The 21,462-nt window shown below is 45.6% G+C and overlaps 1 protein-coding gene across 1 annotated transcript in view; it reads left to right on the top strand.

Moving 5' to 3' along the window:
* AMOTL1 (angiomotin like 1) overlaps positions 1-21,462 on the top strand; it is a 54,669-nt gene that overhangs the window by 23,424 nt on the left and 9,783 nt on the right. The window contains exons 4-8 of the mRNA XM_071432754.1: positions 1,421-1,697; positions 5,758-5,902; positions 6,993-7,082; positions 13,736-13,881; positions 19,701-19,850. Coding sequence (XP_071288855.1) covers positions 1,421-1,697; positions 5,758-5,902; positions 6,993-7,082; positions 13,736-13,881; positions 19,701-19,850 — 808 coding nt within the window. The remainder of the gene's footprint in view (positions 1-1,420; positions 1,698-5,757; positions 5,903-6,992; positions 7,083-13,735; positions 13,882-19,700; positions 19,851-21,462) is intronic.

The following is a 21,462-nucleotide window of genomic DNA, read 5'->3' as shown; positions in this document are numbered from 1 at the left end:
GTTTGTTAGAGCAGTGCTGTTCATTTTCTAGGGCAGGATTTTAAAATTACCTTCACTTTTCAGCTTTGTTCTGCTGCAGTCAAACAAAGTGGTGGGTTATTGTCAGTAGAATTAGGCCAACACTGAAGGCTTTTGAAAGTCCTATTTTGAGAAGCTGTGTAGGTGCTGAAGACAACAGTAACCATAATTACTGTGTATTTATATAGCACAAAATTGTCTGTCTAAGAAAAAGCATTCATGGTTCTTTGAGGCCCAGTGGGGTAAATATGTGTATTCATTATGTCTTGTGCTGTGTGTAGGGTACAGAAATAAAGGTAATGGTATCCACAGCAAGCCTAATAGCTTGTGGTTACATTAAAATACAAATCCAGAAGGTGCTTGATTGCAGACTTCAGGTGGGGTCCAGCAACAAACTTATTTTCCAGCCAAACTGGGCCCTGACCCTGAGGTACCACATGGTGTGGGTTGAATCTCTTTAGCAAGATCAGTGTAGAAATTTCAGAACTTTGGCATCAGGGCTGAGAAGTGGCTCAGCCTGTGCACAGTGAGATTTTGCCTGGGACTGCTTCCCCTGGCCGAGGCTTTGAGGGCTGCCTGTGCAGTGGAGGGAGGGATGGAGATGGGTCCAGTGAGGGACTCTGATCCCAGCTGGCTGTCAGCTCCAGCCTTACCCTCACTGCTGAGACATCCTCCTGGATTATCTTCCAGCCACTGCAAATTATGATTTGAGTGTATTAAAAAGCTGCTTGCTGACAGCAAGCCTAGCTCACAAGCAGATCCACTACCAGCTCACTGCTTATTCTTCCGTGATACGAGTCCGGTGAGTGATAGATGCCCTTAATCGGGGAGTGACACAATGAGGTCTGCCACTGGAGGATGGCTTTCATGGCTCACTGTGATTGAATGGGGCTGTGCCTCCAGCAGTTCTGCAGCAGCACTTCCTCTTCTGCTTGCTTGGGCCACTCAGGGATGCTGCTTTGCTCACATCACTTCCTCTTGCCTCCCAACTCAGCTGATCCACTGATCTTACTCTGGGCAGGGAGTGGTGTTCGAAGGGTGAGTAATGCATCCCTTGTGTTTTCTTCAAGCCTGCCAGCTTATGCTTCTCAGCCATGGTGTTTGTGGGAAGGGGAGGCAGGAAGAGGCTGGTGGCTGCTGAAGTATTAGCTGCACACCTAGGCAAAAACGCTGGTTTTGAGTCAGTGCTTCCTTTATGCGCTCATAGCAGACATGTACGCCACTGTCAAGAGCAGGCAAGGAGACAATTTACCCAGTGTCTGCTGCAATTGTTGGCATTTAGGAGTCGTGACTGTCCAGTTAGAACACTATTAATGAACCAGGCAGTCACTAGGTGAAAGCCCCCGTACACATTTCGAGGGCGTGCGGCTCTAACGCTTCCCCCATGTGTGCTTTCCCACAGCCGACAATGCCAGCCGCCCTTCCCGCCGCCGCCAGCCCAGCAGCACAGCCCCATGTCCTCGCAGGCCACTGCTGGCCCTCTGCTCTCGGGCTCCTTGCCCCCACTGCCGGCCCCCGTGGCTGCCCAGACCCCGACGCTGCCGGGCCAGCAGCTGACACCCGACGCCTTTGCCATCGTGGAGCGGGCGCAGCAGATGGTGGAGATGCTCTCCGAGGAGAACCACGTGCTGCGGCAGGAGCTGGAGGGCCACTACGAGAAGGCAGACAAGCTGCAGAAGGTAGGTGTAGAGATTGGGATGGTTATCCCTGGCCAGGATAACCATCTTGGTGCGTCTGTCTTTGGGCAGCTGTTTTTCATAGTTGCGTCACTGCAGTGGGGATGCACCACTGGCCGCTTCTAACCACTGCCTCTCCATGGTGGTTTCACAGTAGAGCCTTGTGGGCTCTACTGCCTTTAGGATGAAACAGAGCAGTCCATCAGATATCTCTCAGCTGGGTGTTTTCCCCTTCCATCTTCCATGCTGGCCTCACTGGAGCTTTCCCTGGAAGTCTCCCATGGGCAGTATATTCCTGGTGCAGCAGGGTCCTGCACCATCTGCGCAGGGGTTAGAGATGCAGGTGAGAACCATATGAAGAGCACGTTCTTATTTGTCCCAGGCAGTCTCGTCCACCACAATAAGCTCATGTAGTGCTCCACACTCTTTGGAAGTGTAACAGCCCAGTGGGGTTGTCCATTGTTATGAAATTCATGAACTGGGTTGTCTTAAAAGCTTTCAGTTACTGCTCCTTGACTTTCTAAAAACTGATGTTAGACATCCATTTGAACATGTTGGTTCTAAAAGCACTGTCCCCTTATCTGAAAGAGCCATTTAATAAAGATTTTGCTGAAACCCATTTTTCTAAGAGATCCTGCATGCTCTTTTCTATGAAAAATGCAGGTTTTTCCAGCGGAGAAGGGTGATGTCTTGCACACTGCCTGGGGTGAGAAGATGAAGAGTTGTATCTAATGAAGTAGAAGTTGCTTAAAACTGAGGCTCACTGAAGGCAAATCAGAGATGCTCCCCAGATCTGCTGGCTTTGGGTCCTAAGAGCTCAGACCAAATAACTTACTTAGGACCCTGTACTACTATTTCATTTATGTCTTCCTACCACTTATACACAAATGAGCTTAGACTGCAGGTCTTTTCTCTCTGAATTTAGGACTCTATATAGGAGCTCAATTTTTTTTGTATGCTGTGTGGATCAGGGAGACACCCTTCAGAGAAGAAGAAGCAGCTCTCAGAGACATGTCCCAGCTTAGGGAGAAGCTTCTCCTTAGCTTTGGGAGAAATTTGTGACAATCTGTTCCAATAGATTAGGAAAAAGAAACAGATTAGGAAAAAGACCAAGTGTTTTGTGGCTGCTGTCCTTTCTGCCTTCTCTGCAACAAGATGAGTTGAGTTTATTCCCAGAATTTCCTAAACTTAGTTAAAAAAATTTCGCAGCAACGTTAACTGTTCATAAAGAAATCTGCAATAACTTTATTACTGACTTCCTGTGGCCTTTGTGGGCAAAAAGAAATATTCCAGCTATTAATTTTACAAAAGCTGCATTGTTCAGTAAAAGGTATTTAAGTGTAATGCCCTATAAATATTCTGGTTTCTTTCACCCTTGGAAATGGTTCTCTCTTTATCTTGGATGCCCTGCAAGTCTATTGCATCAGGCACCCACAGAAAGGTATTCAAGCATGGACTGAAGTCTTACTTCAGTCAATAAAGTGTGGACTTGAGTCCCATTGACTTTGGGGGAATGTAAGCGGAGTATTAAAGTGAAACACATACTCAAGTGCATTCTTTCTTCAGGAAACCAAATCTCTAACACATGGTATCTCTCCCATGCTGCTTTTGCTGTGTTTGAACACAAGGTCAGGGCAGGTCTTCCTCAGTTCCCACAAACATTGCCTCTGAAAATGTGATTGAGTTAAATTATGTACTTTGGATGTGAAAACTCTTCCCTCTTGTTGCAAGTGGAAAGGTCAGGAATGAGTACTTCTTGTTTGTGGATAACAATTTTATTCTAGGTAGGACGACCTTCCCATCACTTTTATTCATTACAGAATAGGGGAAGAAGTTAGAGAAAGTCAGCCTGACTTGTAGGACTCCCTGGGCATTTGTACAAACAGCTCAGTTCTGAGGGTTGTCACATTCTCAGTTGTGTATGAACAAACTTTTTTCTAGAGAGGTACAAGGTGCTGATGAGTCTCTCTGCTGTTTGATGAGTTGCCTTTTTTTCTTACCTAAAAAAATTGGAAGAGGAATTGTGTGCATTTAATTTTGAGCTTTTTGGATGATTTTCCCTTTTCTGAGTAGTGTTACCTGCTGAAGTTTAATTGCTAGGCTGGGCTGGCTCTTCCCCATGCCACATGTGTGGGTTGTTTGAGTGGGTTGGCTCCAGGAGCTACCAGGCAGAGAAAAGGCTGAATTGTTTTTTTTTTCCTCCATGGAAGAAGGAGAAGGAAATCCCAGAGCTGTTGAGAAACGCCAACACAATTTATGGCTGTTCTTCTGCTCTCCTTTAATTTTGTTCAGTGCTGATGGAGCACTTGCTACAGGAAGTTTTTGCCTCCAGGGCTGCAGGCGGTGTGGTGATGTGTTTTGGGAAATACCAGCATATAGAGGGCCAAGCAGAGTCCTTGTGGTAACCAGCTGCATTGGGCCAGACTGTTAGGCTGTGGAAAGCCACTTTTGTGCTGGCAAATCTGCTCTGCTGTGGTAGGAGCTGTCTGGAGAAAGCATCTTCACCTGCAGATAGTGGCTCACCAGCTCCCTGAACAATTCAGAGAGAACCAAATTAAAGCATCTTGCTCAGGGCATTGTTCATATGCCTCTAAAGCACTGAAAGGCTGGAGGCATCGACCACCTCTCTAGGGAAACCTGTTCCAGGGTTTGACCACCCACTCAGTAAAGAAAGCCTTTCTCATGGCTAGTCTGAATCTCCCCACTTGTTTCAGCTTTTGTGCTTGTGAACAAGCTGGAAGCAGAAATTGGGGAAGGTAATCAGGCTTCCCCTTCATGGCTCTGCTAGGCTTTCTTGGTGCGTCGTTTGGAGGTGCTGCCTGCCCACGGGCTGTATCTTGACAGAGTGGCTCCAGCATTGTAGGAGGTGCAGGTCCAGGCTGCTGGAGCCTCACTGTGGGTTCCTACACACCCAGTGGGGTGACAGCTCCAGTGTCCCTGGAGCTTTCATTCTGCAAGTGCTGCAGCTGGAAAATCATGCCTGAAGCTTACTGAGAGGAACCTAGCTCTTTGGCAAGTGGAGGTGAGCTTGCACCCTGGCTTCAAAAATCATGAATCTGTCCCACCCATGACTCAAGAGGCCAAAAAAGCACGAGATTTAGAAAGGTACGTGGGAGGCCATGTGTGTCTTTTGGTTTTCCAGCCTGTACACATTATCAAGCCTTTCTCCACAAACACAAGGGCCAGGCATGCAGGAACAGATTCCCACATCAGCATTGATCATCTCTGCAGCAATAATTTAACCAAAGCTGTATCACTTAACATGATATTATCTTATTAAAAGAGTTGGATGGATTGAGCTGAACAGCAAAACTCTCTCAGGACTGTTCTTCTGTCAGTCTTTTGGGCTCAGGTCTTAAAATGCAAGTTCACCACTAAGGGATTCCTCTGCATACCTTGCCTGCAGTTTGCCAGATTTCAAGAAGGTGAAGTTAAGAAGATTAAAAACCCAAAACAATTCGTTCTGTTTGTTACAGAGAGTTCCTCTTGTATAAAGCAGTCTTCAGTCAAGGATGGAAAGGAAAGGATCAGAGTAGTTTAAAAGTGACTGGAGGCCAGAGCTGAGTCTAAAATACTTTTAGTGGCATTCAGAGCTCAGAGATAAGTTCTGGATCAGGGATCTGTTGAACAATAAATGTTGCCTCCTACACCCTTTCTAGGAGAGAATACAGCCCACACAAGTACACCATTTCTTGTTTTTTCTGCTCTTGGGTGGCATTAAAGCAGTCACCTTGGTCATAGACCAAAGGCAACCAAGCAGTTCCATCAAGTGTAGCCCACCTCAGGCTTTTCTTGGGAGCTGCCGGTGGGGTGTCCTGGGGTGTTGTGACATGGTGAGCTGCCCCACAGGGTGTTTATGGGGGTCCCCAGTGCAGGAGCCACCAGCATTGCTGGGGTTTCATGCCATTGTCTGCCAGGGAGATCGATCATTGCAGAGTTGGTGGCTGGCGTGACACTGGACATGAGCATTGCCTGACCCCTTGTGTTATTGGAATGTGCTGGGCAAACACTGGAACGGGACACATTCCTGCAGGGCTTTAACAGGAACTCTCTCTCCTTTCAGTTTGAGATTGAGATTCAGAGGATTTCAGAGGCTTATGAAGGTTTGGTGAAGACCACCACTAAGAGGGAGTCCCTGGACAAAGCGATGAGAAACAAACTCGAAGGAGAAATTAGGAGACTTCATGACTTCAACAGGGATCTCCGTGGTACGTTACAGTTGCTTGTGTTTTTTTTCCCCCTTTGGTTGACATGGTGTTTCACTAACAAGCTCCAGAGCAGCAGGCTTTAGAGGAGTGGCTTCACACAATATGTAGATACACATCATGAGAAATAAGGCCCTGTTCATTGGCATTAGACAAAACTGCTGTCACCCTCCTGGTGGCAAAAATACCTTCTGGCAAAGTGTAAGAATCGGCTCCAGATGGTGCCTTTGTGTTTAACACTTGAAAATATGGATTTGACTGTGAGGCCACCAGTCACAGTATCCTGTTGTCTCAAACTGAGACACCTGCCCACTCCTAAAGAGCTAAAGAGCAAATTGTAATGTAGAACAGTGCTGTGTTACCCATAAATCTCCAAGATCAATGCCTTCACAGGTCAGTAGCCAGTATCAAAGGTTATTTCTTTTTTTAAAAACTTAAATTTGAGGGTGTATCCTTTTGAGAAATTTACCCAACATATCCTCCATTTCCTATCACCCATCCAGGTTCCTTATGGGGGGTACTTGGGTACTCACTGCTCCTCTAGTGAGGTGCCTTTTTCAAGCTGACTTATATTTTTTGCAATGGTGTAAGTGGGACACATTGTCTTTTTGAAGGGGGGAAGTTTCTGAAGGCAGGACCTTCCCAGGGGAAGCTGTCCTTGGCTGCAGAAAATGCCTTCTTTCCCAGGGCATCCCCAAGGAGTGGTGTCGCTGGGCTGGGGGCTCCTGTTCCCCAGGATGTCTTGCTGCACCAGGGGCAGCTCTTCACTGCAGGAAAGCAGCCATCTCCTTACACAGTTGGGTAATTCAGATTGCTAATGCCTTGTGCATTTTGAGTAGTGTGAGACATGATTGCCTGGGCATGTCAGCTGTGAATGGCAGAGACTTTCTTCCAGTTTCTGTGAATCTGAATAACACAGCTTCATGGAAGAGGTCAAAGGCCTCATCTTTTATGTATGTGTCAGCCTCCATTTTAATATCCTCCTTCAGAGAGTCTATTTATACTTCTCTGCTGGCATGCATCTTATTTTCTTGGTTGGCCTACAATTTCATATACATATATTTATACTTGAAGTATTTCCTGTTTTTTGCAGAACGACTGGAGACAGCCAATAGGCAGCTGGCCAGCCGAGACTTCGATGGGCACGAGGATAAGGCAACAGAGGGCCTTTATGCCACTCAGAGTGAGTACTGTGCTGATCTGTTTGGAAGATGCAGATGTATATATATATATATATATATATATATGCATATATACATGCACACATGTATACATAGTGGAGTGGAGGTGAAGACTTTGCTATTAATTGTTATTCTGCTTGTGGCTTGGTTTTACTCAGCTTATTCATCACACAGTCTTGTTTAAGCTGCAGACTGGATTGTTTGGGGTAGGGTTTTTTCCCTCTAAGCACCAGAACCAAGCAGTGGGAGTTCATGGTAACACAACTTAGCTTATTTTTGATAAATATTTATCTGAAATTGTGAAGTGTTGCTTGCAGAGATAATCTCTAAAGATGCATGCTTTTTAGAGAAGCCAGATTCTTCTCTTGGCTGGGAGAAGCTCAGAACGAGCTCTGCTGACTAGTTATCAGTGCCACAGTTTGACTAACAGCAGAAAGAGCTGAGCTCAACCATGCTTTTTACCAAGGACTGAAGTGACAAAGATTTGACAAAGTGACAAAGAGCTTCTATTGCTATGGAAGCATGCATTCCCAATGCATTGTAGGCTTCCATAATGACTGGCCTTAGTGCTGCTGATTTTCCTTGCCATGCACTGATGTGTGTGTGACCATCCAACCTGAGCAGCTGGATGATGTGTGTGGCTTCTTTTGTATCCTGAGCATCTTCAGCATGCTTCCAGAAGGGCTTGGCCCTTCTGGCCAAGCTGTTCAGTATCTTGTGAGCTGAAATCCCAGTGAAGCTCATTGCTGCGTACAGCTCATCCTTCTGTTTTATCACATCAAGAGCTTCCTTGGAAGACGAACTGCAACTGCAGTGCAGAACCATCCACTTCCATTAGCATTGCAGAGTTTGGTACTATTCCACATGCCTTACCATCAGCCCTGCAATGTCCAGCAGCTGCTCCAAATGCTGGAGAGCCTTCTCCTGGCTCCCACCAGCAGCAATGATGCCAGCACAGCTGATTGTTTGGTACACATGTGCACAAACCAGAAGAGAATCTAGTGATCTTTTCCATGACCTGTTAGCTTTGTTGTATTAGCAAATGGCATAAAGGTGTGCAGATACTGCTGCAAATGCAATGGGATGATCTCTTAAGGAAATGGCATTGCTGTATAAGTCTTGTCATCCTCGGGAAGAGTTCAGATGGGATAAGCTGCTCAGTAGAAATTAGAGACTGGGATCTGCTCTCTTCACATAGAGACAGCCTGGCAGTGTTGCCATATGCTATTAGCTACAAGGAGGAGTTAAATCCCCAGGATGGACTCGGTTTGAGTTCTTTTCCAATACATAAACATGCTCTGTGCTTCTGCTGATAAATATCTAGCAGTGAAACTTTGTGCTGTGCACTCAGCATATTGCTGCAATCAATTCACAGCTTACAAACAAATATAGCTTTTTGGATCCTGTCACGTAAGAAGGTCTGGATGCTTGGAGTGTCTCCTGGCTAGGCCAGCGAGCTAAATGTTACTAATGCAATGCAGAGTGCTTCCAAGAATAGAAAAATGGGCACATGTAAAGCAGGTCCTCTTCAGTCATGTTCTTTGGGCTGCTGGGACATGCACAGTACTGACCTCGATATCAGGGTGTCTGCCTAACAAACACCCCTCTCAGAGTCCATAAAAGGTTCTGCTTGGAAATCCTCTGTTGCTGACTGCATTTATACTCTGATGTTTGTGTGTGTCTGAGTCTTCCACTGGGACAGACTGTGACTGGGGTTCAGCTGTACCTCACTGCTGACCTGGGGGTTTTTGCAAGCACAGTTTGTATCTTCCTCATGTATTTTAATAGGATGCACAGGCAGAAAACTGAGAAGAAGGAAACTGAGTTTTAGCTGCTTTAAATACACTGAGATTGAAATAGTCATTTTAGAAGAAGAGAAGAAGGTTAGTTGTGAAGGTGATGTTTTGCTTTTATTCTGAAGAGTAGCAGGTTATTAAGTAAATGCAGGTTAGTAAATGCAAATCTAAATTTTCATTAGGAAAGCAAAAGCAGATTTCTAGTCCCTATGTTTTTGGAAGACAGTTGGGAAACATGACCCAAGTTATATAAGAAGACTCCAACATCCACAGTTTCCTAAAAGTTGTCATTTTTAAGCCACTCTGGTGATGAGCTGAAGAAAGATAAGATTATTGAGGCTGGTAATACTGCATAGCAATTTTTTTATGGTAAAACTCCAGTATTGGGAAAGACTCCCAGAAAAAGAAATCTGGCAAGGAAGGATGTTCAAGGTTCCTCGCAGAGCTTTCCATTAGCAGTGCAGCAGTGCAGAGCAGTCATGCGCTCTGAGATGGAGACTGCAGGTGACAAAAAATCTTATTCTTTGCAATTATAATAGACAAAACCAGGCCACATGCCTCTAAGTATTGAGTGCTAGGCAGGGCTGGAAAATACTCACACCATATTAGTTAAAAGATAATTATGTGATGTTTTGTCAGGGAAAAGGGTTTTTTTAAGGAAAGCCATGAAGCAGCAACTGATGGGAGACATATAGGCCCATACAGGCAAGAGAAGAGACACTTAGGAGGAGGCTGAGAGATGCTGTGGAAAGGAAGAGGCAGGAAGATTGAGGATGGTTTCAAGGACATAGGGCTGAGAGAAAGCTTACAATGCAGCTTATTATCCTGATATCTTGGAAAAAATATGTTTTGGTGGAGTGTGAGAATTCTGTCTGGTTTTTTGGGATTTCTGAACTATGGGAGCACTGTTTTTTCAGGTGTCTGAGAAAGATTGAGGTCTGTTCCCATCCACATGGCTCCACATCTGTTAGTGGGGATACATGGACAGTTTTAGCAGTGTGTTGATAAAGCCTTTTGCTTTGTGGGAATGTTCAGTTCATGTGCCATGAATCTGTGCATATAGCTCTGTCCCAAATATCCCAGGCAAAGAAATGTTCCCATTTCCAGACCGGAAATAATCAGGAAATAATCAGCATTGCTGCTCCAGGCCTCCTTTGGCCCAGCTTTGTCAGCATCAAACCAGAGCTGCAGAGGACTGAGTGAGGCTTGGGCAGATGGACAGATGGACAGTAGTTCTGCTGCTCTTCTGCAGGGACATGTCTGGGCCTGGCAACCTGAGTCTATTTAATTTGTAGAGAATGTAGTAAAGCTGTGGAAAACCTTCTCCTGTTTGGCTGCTTGGTATAAATACTGATTGATTTCTTTTACTTATTATTATGGGGTGGATACCAGCTGCTGAGAGGTCTTTGGAGAGGCAACAAAGTCCTGTCCTCATTTCAGGTTCCTTCTGACAGTCAGTCTGGGGAGGCTGTTGGAGCATGAGGGCCCATCCTCCTCTTGATCCCCTGTCTCACAGCCATGGCTGTTTGGGAAGGTTGGGCCACTGGGGTTGGCTGGGACACAGCTTGATCTAGGTGAGCAGGAGAGGTGACTCTTGTGCCCCATCCTGGTACATCAGCTGGTCCAAGGGTGACTGGCAGCAGCTGCCATGGTGTACACCTGTGACCAGGGATGGCAGATGACAGAGCCCCTCCACACACTTGCCATGTCAGGAGCTGCAAGAGTGACGAGAGGCTAAAGAAATCCCTCAGGTTTCACTGAGGAAAGGCATGGTCACTGGAAGGCATCTGTGGAATTAACAGCTGTGAGTGAAGAGCCACCACTGGGAAATGAAAACCTGCATAAGAGAAATTATTGGGAGCGCTGCAAGGGTTATGCTATGGGAACCACTTTTGTTTGCAGGAAGTCTTCTGCAGCCAAATTAGTCTCCAGCTGCTGTAACTTGATATATTTTCTTCTGCCAGCAGTGGTCATTTTGTAGTAGCAAGGACTGTTGCCACTCTGCAGCATCAGAGTAAGGCAAAAATCAGCTTGGGATGTATTGAGATGGTCAAATAAGTTGATACTCAGATGTAATGTGTGCTAAGGTGGGAGTCACATCTGAGTTACACTGAGTCTGTGTCATCTCATGATACCTGCCTGTATCTTTTGTCTAAAGTTTCCATTTCAAAGCAGATTCAAGACTTGTCTACTTTTGATGCACTTGCCCAGCCTGACAAGTGAGAAAGCCTGTTTGAGAAGTACTGAAGCAGCCTTCTTGCTTCATCCTCTTTCCTCTACCCAGCTGAAATACAAGTGTAATATCCATGGTGTGTGGAGGTACAACAGTCAGAGGCAGTCTGTAGAAAACTGTGAGATTACAACTGTGAGCTGCAACAGTGAAGCCTTTTGGGAGCTGTTCTGTAATGGGGTATGGCAGTGACATAGCAGAACACAGAAATAGTTATTAATTAGAGTCCTTTAGTTGAAAAGGTGTATGCAAGGGTAGTGTAGTAAAACAGTGTTTTTAGACCTTAAGGATACTTTGTTTGCACTTGAAGAGAATTTAAGGTATGTTCAACTAAGTCCTTCATCACTAAAAATTAATGCAAGTAAAGAACTTATAAAATGTGTGTCTAGAATTTTACAGGATGAAGCTGACACGGAGAAATGTTGAGAGCTGTTCAGGAAATTGTTCTTGCCAGCTTTCTAGTGGTGATTATTTTGTGTATTTGTGTATAATTAGTCCTCTTGGCAGTATAGAAAGCACAATGCAACAGGGTAGGCTGAGGACTTCAACTTCCATGAATGGAAATTGAAAATGAAGATCCCAAGTCCTGTTTTGCTATGTTATCCCCATGTGTAATGTGAAACACGGGTTTCAAATCCAGAGCAGAGCATGTGTGGTCCCAGCATGAGGTGGTGGAGTGGAGGGCTGAAATAGCATTTGTCTTCCAGCTTCCTCACCCTCTAATGACATTAGCTCACTGATAATTTGCCCAGATTTACACTTTTCTACAATAGATACTAATGTTCCTACTGGCTAATCTGATTGAAGTAAATATTTTTGCATTGAAGGAAGAGATCTGCATGTCTGATATAAAATCCCATGCCAACAAGGGAAGAGGAAGGCCACCATCATCCCAAGATGGCTCATGGTGGCAGTCAGTGGTGCAGTGTCCACAGCACTCACTGGGCTTTGCCTGTGGGCTTTGCAGTGACCAGCATGATGCTATTGCTGCCAGCAGTTTTTATGAGGTGCTGAGTTCCTCCTGGTAGGATAAATGAGAAGACAGGTGGGTGGGTTTGGGCTCACCTCGTCCACTTTTGCCTTGTACACATGGCTCAGCTTGTGTCCATCTCACCTCACTGCAGGCACCTGCTGATGGTGTGTGAATTAAACTTGTTCTCATCCCACCTCACACTAAGGAAGAATGTGGCCCTGCTGGGGGTAGTTCAGGTCTAAAATGGAATGGCTTTGGCCATGAGAAGTTTTCTGACCCTGCTTGGGGGAAGGTGGATGGTTGGGCTTCCAGCTTGAGTGGCCACATTTGGGTGGCGTGGGCTGGGTGTTTGGGGCAGGTTTCCCATGTTTCAGTGTTTTTGAAACAACTTTTCACTTCAGTTAAAAAATAATAAATTATGTAATGCTATGTTTTAAAAATCAGAAATCAAAACAACATTTAATTGGTGCCAAATAAATTTTTGGAGGAAAATTGCCTTCCTGAAGGTTTTCCAAGTATCTATTTTTGTTGTCATTCAGAACAAAGGCCAAATTTTGAAATTTCAGATGTCACTGAAAGAAACCTTGATCCCCTGCTCACTTCAGTCATTAACTGTTTGTGTTCTGACATCAGGATCCAGTGATTGGCCTGTGACTCTTGTGTTCCCAGAAATGGCTTCTCAGCACTGTCAGGGCAGAAGCAGATGGAGCCAAGCATTTCCCCACACAGCTTGCCAGCAAAGTCAATGGTGGGCCTGCAATTTGTTGCTGAAGACAAAGACGTGAGCAGAGCAGACTGAATTTAGCCAGTTGTTTATTTTTTTAATGTTGTTTTAAATCTTACCCAAAAAGGGATGATTTTTCAGCAGAGAGGTTATCTGCATGCTTTAGTCTCATAATGCTTAACAGAAGGGGAGCACTGGTCACTGGATCCTTAAATCCTACAGGTCTGGAAGGTCACCCAGGGCCCCCATAGGCCTGAAATGGCTCCCACAGCCTCTCTTTTCTTTGCATGGGCAGAGGAAGTGGGTACAGAGGCCTCCTATCATATTCTTTGTTACTTTTTCCCCTCTTTCAATTTTCAGGCTGTCCAGCACAGATTTGTGTTTACTATTTGGCTTCTTCAATTTTCTGTGTGTCATGATCTCCATCTTTGCAAATAAAAAGCTTGAGGCACAGCACAGCCCACATCCATGGAGCTGAGGTTTCTTGCCCATTACAGAAGGCAGCAGAATTGAAGCTGGCAGCTCTCAGCAGCTCTTGATGTAGGGTGTTGTGTAAAAAAGGGGTACCTGGTGCAAACCAACATGTTTCTGGGGGATGTTCTAGCAGTTCAGCAGAATGGAATGTTCTGGGGGATGTTCTAGCAGTTCAGCAGTTCAGTGAGGCAGTCCTGGGGGCCACAAGCTCTGCTGGTGCAGGTGCAGCCCAAGCTGCCCCTGGTCTCTGCTGCTGGTGTAAGGCTGGGCACTGAGGGGCTGAGCCCTGGCAGTAGAAGCTCCTTGCCCGCTGTGTCTCAGCACTGTGTTGTAAAGGCCCTGCTCACTGCTCTTTTCATAATTTCTGTTCTAGGGAGGTGACAGCTTTCCTCTAGTGTGTGGTCTGGGGCCTGTGAGCTGTCCTCATGGCGTGGCTCTTGTTCTTGTCTTTCTTTCAGACAAAGAGAACTTGAAGGAGAAGGAAAAGTTGGAGATGGAGCTGGCAGCTGTGCGTTCAGCCAATGAGGACCAGCGGAGGCACATTGAAATCCTTGACCAGGCCCTAAACAATGCACAAGCCAAGGTTATTAAGCTGGAAGAGGAGGTGAGGCATGGACAATATTTCTGTGCTCTGAGGATACACATGGCTCATGGTTAGACCTTTCTCCATCCAAATCCTGATTCTCTTCTACCCACAGAGTGCTAGGTCTTCCTGTTTCTCTTGCACTTGCCCTTTTATAGAGAAAATGTGTAGTTACACAATACTGAGCCAAACAAGCAAGCAAAGGAGACCATAGTTGTGTCTAGAGCAAAGCCTTCAACATCCAACCAGGAACAAGATTAAATTCAACTAGCTGGTGGCTGAGGTAATGGTAGGATTTAACAGAAAAATTGAATAAAAAACTGACTACTCACTGGCCTGGGACTGTGATAGAGACATATGGTGTTAGTGCATCCCATTTCTCACCAAAGAGTACCAGGAAGCTTTTGAGATGCACACAGCAGTGCAGGACTTGGTGACTTCACATCTTAAAATATCTGGCTGATCTGGCTGGAAGCAGACTGACTGACCAGGATTTAGAGCTGCAGGTTTTATTTGAGAGCTGAAGAGAACCTATCATACTGTGAGACCCAAGAAGTGCAAAAATCCCAATAAGTAATCATATAAGCCTGATAGTGAAAATAGGTATTCAGAGAGGAAGCGAAATCCTAGGCACAGGCGCTCTTTAAACTGACAGACAGAGCAGTACCTAGTAGTTGGAAGCTGAAACTAGACAAATTCATAGTGGAAATAATGTTCAGTTTTAACTATATCTAAGAATGACATTGTCAGTTCTCCATTACTGGTGAAGAAAATCTCAATTTATTGAATTCCTTAAGGACCTTCAAATCAGGAGGTGTGGATCTAGTAACTGGTTGAAAGTCAATGCATGGTAGCAGATTGGGTAAAACTGTCAAAACAGGCCCTTTTGACCTTTCAGACCCCTAAAATGTCTGTCCCTGGGACCAACAGAGGGAGAATGTTTTATGGGAAGTAAAAGGAACCTGATCTTTACTGCCTAAGTGGCCAGGTCGTTGGTGACAGGAAGGCTTGATGACCCTCTGCCCTAGCAGATTAGGTAGAGGTTCAGACTCTGGCACAGACTGTTGGCAGGATCTTGGGCAGCTCTGCTCCACTTCACAGCCTCATTTTCCACCTCCTCCCTCCCCAGGGCTGGCCAGGGGAGCGGGGATGCAAGGGGTCTTGTGGGGAGCAGAGAAAGCCTTTCTCAAATACTTGCAATTAACTTAAGTGCCATTCATTGTCTTGGAAAGATGAAGGGAGAATTGACCTCTGTGATTTTTGAATGTTTTTTATTGACAGTAAAATGACAATGACAGACTCCCTGTCAGGCTAAAGCAATGGGTACTTTGAGTCTGGCAGATTTGAAGTGCTATATGTGAGTGCTGAAGACATTGCTGGTTTGTACCTGACCAAAATAGCCTATTCAGACTCCCTGTTTAGAAATATTTTAAAAACTCCATTTCCTTGGATGGATGCACTCAGCAGCAAGAAGAGGATCACATTAAGTTAACTGCTCCTTTGTTAGTTAGACTAAAGCCTGCTCACCATCTGGGTGTATTTGGGGCAGTCCCTTTGGGGTAGCTGCAGGAGCCAGCATATCTTTAATCTGTACATAATTCACTTGACACTCTTTGGCTGAAAGGCAACCTGAGGTTTTCTATTTGCATTTCATTACAAAAGGCTGAATAAAGGAATGGTTCAGGTGCCTGCTTCTACACTCATGGCATCATGCAGGGGATGGGAAGAAGTAGTGTTTACCTTGTGTCTGGTCCACAGACTGTCAATGTGGTACTGGCAGGTAACATTGACTTGCTGAGTAGAGACTAGTGAAGGCAGAAGCATTTATACAGTGATCTCCAGGCAGGTGGTTCAAGAACCTACCTTGTGCCTGCTGTGTTGTATGTTTGCAGCCTTAGGGCTCTAAGAGCTTGGCAGTAGTCAGGTTTTAGTCTAGTCATTCAACAGAAATGTAAATGTGCCTCTGCTGGATCCTGGATTGTGGACTGGTAGAGCTGAGCAGAGGTTAGATATTCCCTTCTAGGGAGCTCCTCACCTGCCTAGGGCATGGCAGGAGTTATGGGGGTGGTAAATTCCTGCCTGGGGCACAGTAGGTGTTACAGAGGTGGTAAACTCCTGCCCTGGGCATGGTAGGTCTTAGAGGTGACATATGAAAGTGATGCCTTGGTATTTGCCAGAGTATATCAGAGTCCTTAGCCTGACAAACCCATGTTGATCTGGTACCTTTTAACTTCTTTGTTCTGTCTAGGGGCAGTTCAAATGAATTTTAGTCCAGCTGTGTGTTTTAATAGTTCAAGGCAGTGTCAGGCAGCTTGGGTGAAGTGCAGTTAATCTGAGGCTGCCAGCACGTGCCCAAGCTCCAGCACTCACTTTCCCTTTTGTCCTCTTTTCATGGCTGAATCCGAGCACCTTTTCAACAGTCTCCAGTGTTTCTGGATCTTATTTAGACACATGCAGAAGATAAGCTGCCATGTTTAACCTTCATTTTAAGCCAGGGATTTTTACTATAGTTTGGAATATATTGAGGAAAACACAAATTCAGTCAAATCAAAATGACTGTTATTATTGTTAACAGAGCTCTAGCTCATACACTGCTTTGTAAATCTGCCCAGATTTCTTCTACCAGCAGCATGTAATTAACAGCATTTTAAATCAAGCCTTGAGAAATAAGCAGTAGCGAGTAAGTTGAATTAACATAAGATAGTGTTCTATATAAATCTGCATTATCCTTGAGTGCCTGCTAGTAGAAGGATTTAATTCAAAATGTGTAGGTGGTATTATTACCACATGTCATTTAGCAGACTGCTACTGGAATCATGTGTCTGTTCCATGCTTTGAATAGAAAACTGAATAATTGGAGAGGGCTCAGAAAGCAGCTGTACAATTTATTTGGGGTCCAGAAGCTGTTCTTTGCTGGGAAGAATTAAAGGGAAAAGTTGTTTGAGCTTCAGTCTGTGCACATGAACATGAATCACTGAATGGTTATGATTAGAAGGGACTACAGTGGGTCTTCTGGTCCACCCTCCCTGCTCAAGCAGTGCCATCCCTAGAGCACATTGCACAGAATTGTGTCCAGATGGTTCTTGATTATCTGCAGTGAGGGAGGTTCCACAGCCTCTCTAGTCAATCTGTTCCAGTGCTCGGTCACCCACATAGTAAAGAACCCTCAGGTCCTTCTCTGCAGAGCTGGTTTCCAGCAGGTCAGCCCCCATCCTGTACTGGAGTATGGGCTTATTTCTCCCCAGGTGCAGGGCTCTGCATTTTCCCTTGTTGAATTTCAGAAGGTTCCTCTGTGCCCATCTCTCCAGCCTGTTGAGGTCCTTCTGGAGGGCTGCACAGTCCTCTGGGCTATCAGCAGCTCCTCCCAGCTTTGTGTCTGCAGGCAACTTGCTGAGGAGGCACCTGTGCCTTCACTCAAATCATTGATTCATAGGTCTACAAAGCTGGGCCCAGTACTGAACCTTGGGGGACACCACTAGTGCCAAACCTCCAACCAGACTGTGTGCCACCTGGGATCTGCTGTTCAGCCAGTTCTTAATCCTCCTCACTGTCCACTCATCCATGGTTCCTGAGTTTACCCATGAGGATGTTGTGAGAGACAGTATGGTGAGCCCTGCTGAAGTCAAAGTAGACAATATCCACTGCTCTCCCTTTATCCATCCAGGGATGGATGAAGAAGTGATTGCTGAAGAGAGATTAAACATTTCTATTTAACATAAGAGGAAATAATGAGATGCAGTGTTTGGAGGCTGAAACTGAGCAAATCAAGCTGAATATAAAGAGTTAAGACTAATTAACACTGAAACAATCTACTTAGAGTGATAGTGGATTCTCCATCCCTTACAGTCTTTCATTCAAATCTCATATCTGTAGAATGCAATTGTTCAAACTGGAGTTACATTTCTAGCACAGATATTTTTCCAAGACCCACTCATCTTTACTCAGATTTATTTGCTTGGATGATCTCCTTTTAGCCTTAGCTCTTCTTCATCTTTATTTTCCTAATCCCCGGGACAAGGGCAGTGTTCAGGCAAGTTTGCTGATCTGGTGAAGAAGTGAATTGTTTAATTAAATGCTTATTGCTCTGGTAGATCACAGTTTGGAAACAGAACAAGAAGTAATTTGCTTAAATTGCATAAGAGAAAGCCAGATTAGGCATTAGGGTAAAAGTTTTCTGGCAGTAAAGGAAAATAAACTGTGAAGTAGTTTGCAGGGATAGGTCGTGTAATTCCTACCCCTGAGTGATTTTGTAAACAGCTTATAGAGATATGTGCCAGGTTTTATGTACAGTTGATCCTACCATGTAGCAGGAGGATGGATTGGTACCTCTCCAGTTGCCATCCAGTTTTGGGGTTTTTTTGAGTCTGTGTGTCTGTAAGGTGTTGGAACTTAGCATCACATGTCTCTGATTTTAGCCATCCTTCCCTTATGGATCCATGCTTCACTGGCAACCCAAATTAATTTGGATTACAACATTTTATACTTTGTGTTTTAAATGCATTGGTGATTTTTTTTTTTTTTTTTGTTTATCAATCTACATGCAGACTAGAAAAGTCAGAATTGGCTTGAGAACCTCCCTATAAACTTATGAATGTTTATGAGAACTGTCTTGTTGCATATCTCATGCAAAATTGTTTTTGAAGGCAGTGGTGGGCACGTGAGCATTGCCTCAGCCACAAGGGCAGAGGTGTGTGAGTGTGAACCCTGGGGTCTAGAGGGTGCTCCAAAGCCAAGTTGTGGCTGCTGTGATACAGATGGACCCTGCAGCATTTGGCAGGACATGGGAGAGCAAAGGAGGTCTGCTGCCAAAGAGAGACCCTGGGGGAGCTCCCTATCCCTCTCTGGGATGCTGGTGTGGCTGGAGGTGACACAAACACCTTCCTACTGCCAAAATAGCACTTTCAGCAAGAAGCCTCTGCTGTGTGGATCTTGCCAAGTTGTGAGCTCCTAAGGAATGCAGTCTTCATACTGCTGCCAGAGACTAGTGGGGTTTATAATCTCATTAATTTTCAGGGAAAGCCCAGGGAGCTGTAAGCATTACCCTAGATTGCAGCAGGGCTAAGGAGGTCACTCTGCCAGTTGTTGGTGCCAGGCATAAGGGAGGTTTGTTTAGACCAAACTATGCTTTTACTGTGAGCAAGCCTGTATTTCACTTCCCCTGTGACATGGATGGATTTAGGGTGACAGAAGAGGAATTTTTACCCCTTTTGGGGTATGCTGCTTGAGCAATCTCTGGCTGTAAAACTCTGCATTGCAAAACCCTTGTGTCATGTTTAGCCCTTCAGTAATTGCATTATAAATGTAAAGAGGGCCTGGCTTTAGCTGCCAGGACATCCCATCTACAGATCACCATGGACAAGCCTGTGAGCACAATAGAGTAGGTGGGAGTGCTTCTGGCTGCTGGCACGCTACTTGTTCCACCTGTGCTGAGCAAATATGCAGGAGTGAAGAAAGAACCTCTCTGTCTGGGTGCGGGCAGTGTGCTGAGTGTCAGCAGTCAATAAAACCCACGGGGACTCCTCTTAACTGGGTTTGTCCTGCGTATTTGCCCAAAGAGTGTCCACCAACATCAGAGCTCTTGCTTAGAAATGGCCTGGGGGGTTCATGGTTAGCAGATCCCCAGTGGGTGGAAGATCTGGGGCAGCATTCCTTCCAAAAAGGGTAGCTGTGTCCCAGCAATGCCTGCTGTGCATATTCCCTGCCCATCAAAGACACCATCCTTTCCCTAGAGGAACTCTTGGAAGCAAATGACCAAAGCCATGCTCAAGCTGAGTGTGTGCCTGAAGAGGCCCGGGGTGGGGTACAGTGCCCTGCAGCCTGCTGACCCCTGTGCCCCACAGCTGCGCAGGAAGCAGGCCTACGTGGAGAAGGTGGAGAAGCTGCAGCAGGCGCTGACACAGCTGCAGGCAGCCTGTGAGAAGAGGGAGCAGATGGAGCGGCGCCTGCGCACACGCCTGGAGAGAGAGCTGGACTCGCTGAGGATGCAGCAGGTGAGCACAGGGTGATATGGGCAGGACCTCAGCACTTTGGTGTTGATTTGAACTGAGGCGGTCACTTGCAGCCCTGCCAGGTGATACCTTGTCTTTGGATTGGGTTGTTGGGCTTTCCTCCTAAACCACTCCTTTGGATCATTGATCACTGGAAGCGTTAAAGATAATGTTGGATGGGCCTTTGAACTCATGAAGTTTTCCCTGCCCATGACAGGAGGGATGGATTTAGATGATATCTGAAGGTCCCTTGCAACCCAAATCATTCTATGATTCTTATTCCTGATCTTCAGCAGAGGGTGGGGCCATTCTGCTATGGGGCTCTGGATACAGTTGAACCCTGCCTGCTGCTGAGCTGAGATGTCCTGGCTCCCTTGCCCAAGGGCAGGCAGGGGAAAATGTCCTTCCATATTTCCCTCTCTAGCAATTGTGCAAAAACCGGCTCCACACAGAAGGAGGAGAGGAAAGGTGCGGTACATGTGAGATTCACCCCAAAAATTTTAGCTGATGTTTCATTGAAAAGGCCAAGTGGGATGATGTGGGATCTGGTAGGAGCAAGATTTAGGCCCGTATTTGTTCTGTGCAAAGCTTGATGTGTGTGGTTCACAGAAACTTCAACCCATGACAGATCTGGAGCCAAGTGATATCATCTTCAGACAATAAATTATTTATATATCAGTCCAGTCCAGAATGGGCTAGGAGTATAGTTTTGAATTTCTGTATGTGTCCCCTTGTTTTTTGGCAGTCTTGTGTCCTTAGAGGGGTATTGCTATGCTTGTATTTTATGCAGTTATAACACCTTTGTTATAACACCTTCATCCCTACGTCACAAAGGCCAGTCATCTTGGAAAGGAAAAAAAAAGAGGAGGTTGCAGGGAGAATTTCCAGGCTGCAGCCTACACCAAATGCCAAATACATGGGCATTGGCCCTGGAGGAGAGTGAGCAGATATGCTACATGTATCAAACTGCGGCCTGGGGAAAAAGCAGCAACATAAGCAAAGCATGATGCTCCTGGAACTCTTGAAACTCTTGAAGCGCTCACCCATATCTGTCATCGCACGCATCTGCTACTATAACCTTTCCTTGTTTATAAGCCATTAGTGGACACCAAAGCAGCTGTTACACAGAGCTTGTGCTGCCAGAAAGCAGAGGGGCTGATCCTGCTGGCAGGATGCCATTGGGAAATAGCTCTACGGTCAGGGTCAGTGTCAGGAGTTTGCAGAGTCATGAAGCAGCCAGACCTGAGAGCATCCCTTTCCTTCTGGCAGTCCCAGGGCAGGGCAGGTCCCCCAGCACCCTGCCCAAGGTATCACTCTGCTGCTGCTCCCTGCAGACCCTTCTCATTCATCTCTACTCTTTCTTGCTGCCATAGAAGTGTTTTAAGTCTTTCTTGCCCAGTCCACCACGGGCTTGGTGTTCAAATCTTCTCAGTTCCCCCTCAGCCAGCTCTCTTCCAGTTTAACAAAGGAATTACATAGAACATAATATGCTAATGCCATTTGAGAAAAGAACATCTGAGAAAAATTAAAATTCAAGTGAATGTAAAACTAGAACCAAGGCTGAGACAGATTGATATATTAAGTAACAGGGATGGACTATTGCTGAAATCCTTGT

The sequence above is a fragment of the Agelaius tricolor genome, unplaced genomic scaffold, assembly GCF_023055355.1.
Source record: "Agelaius tricolor isolate 1412-34295 unplaced genomic scaffold, bAgeTri1.0.p SCAF_9, whole genome shotgun sequence".
Taxonomy (NCBI): domain Eukaryota; kingdom Metazoa; phylum Chordata; class Aves; order Passeriformes; family Icteridae; genus Agelaius; species Agelaius tricolor.
Note: the sequence above shows the minus strand (reverse complement) of the source record. Positions and strands in the feature narration are given on the sequence as shown.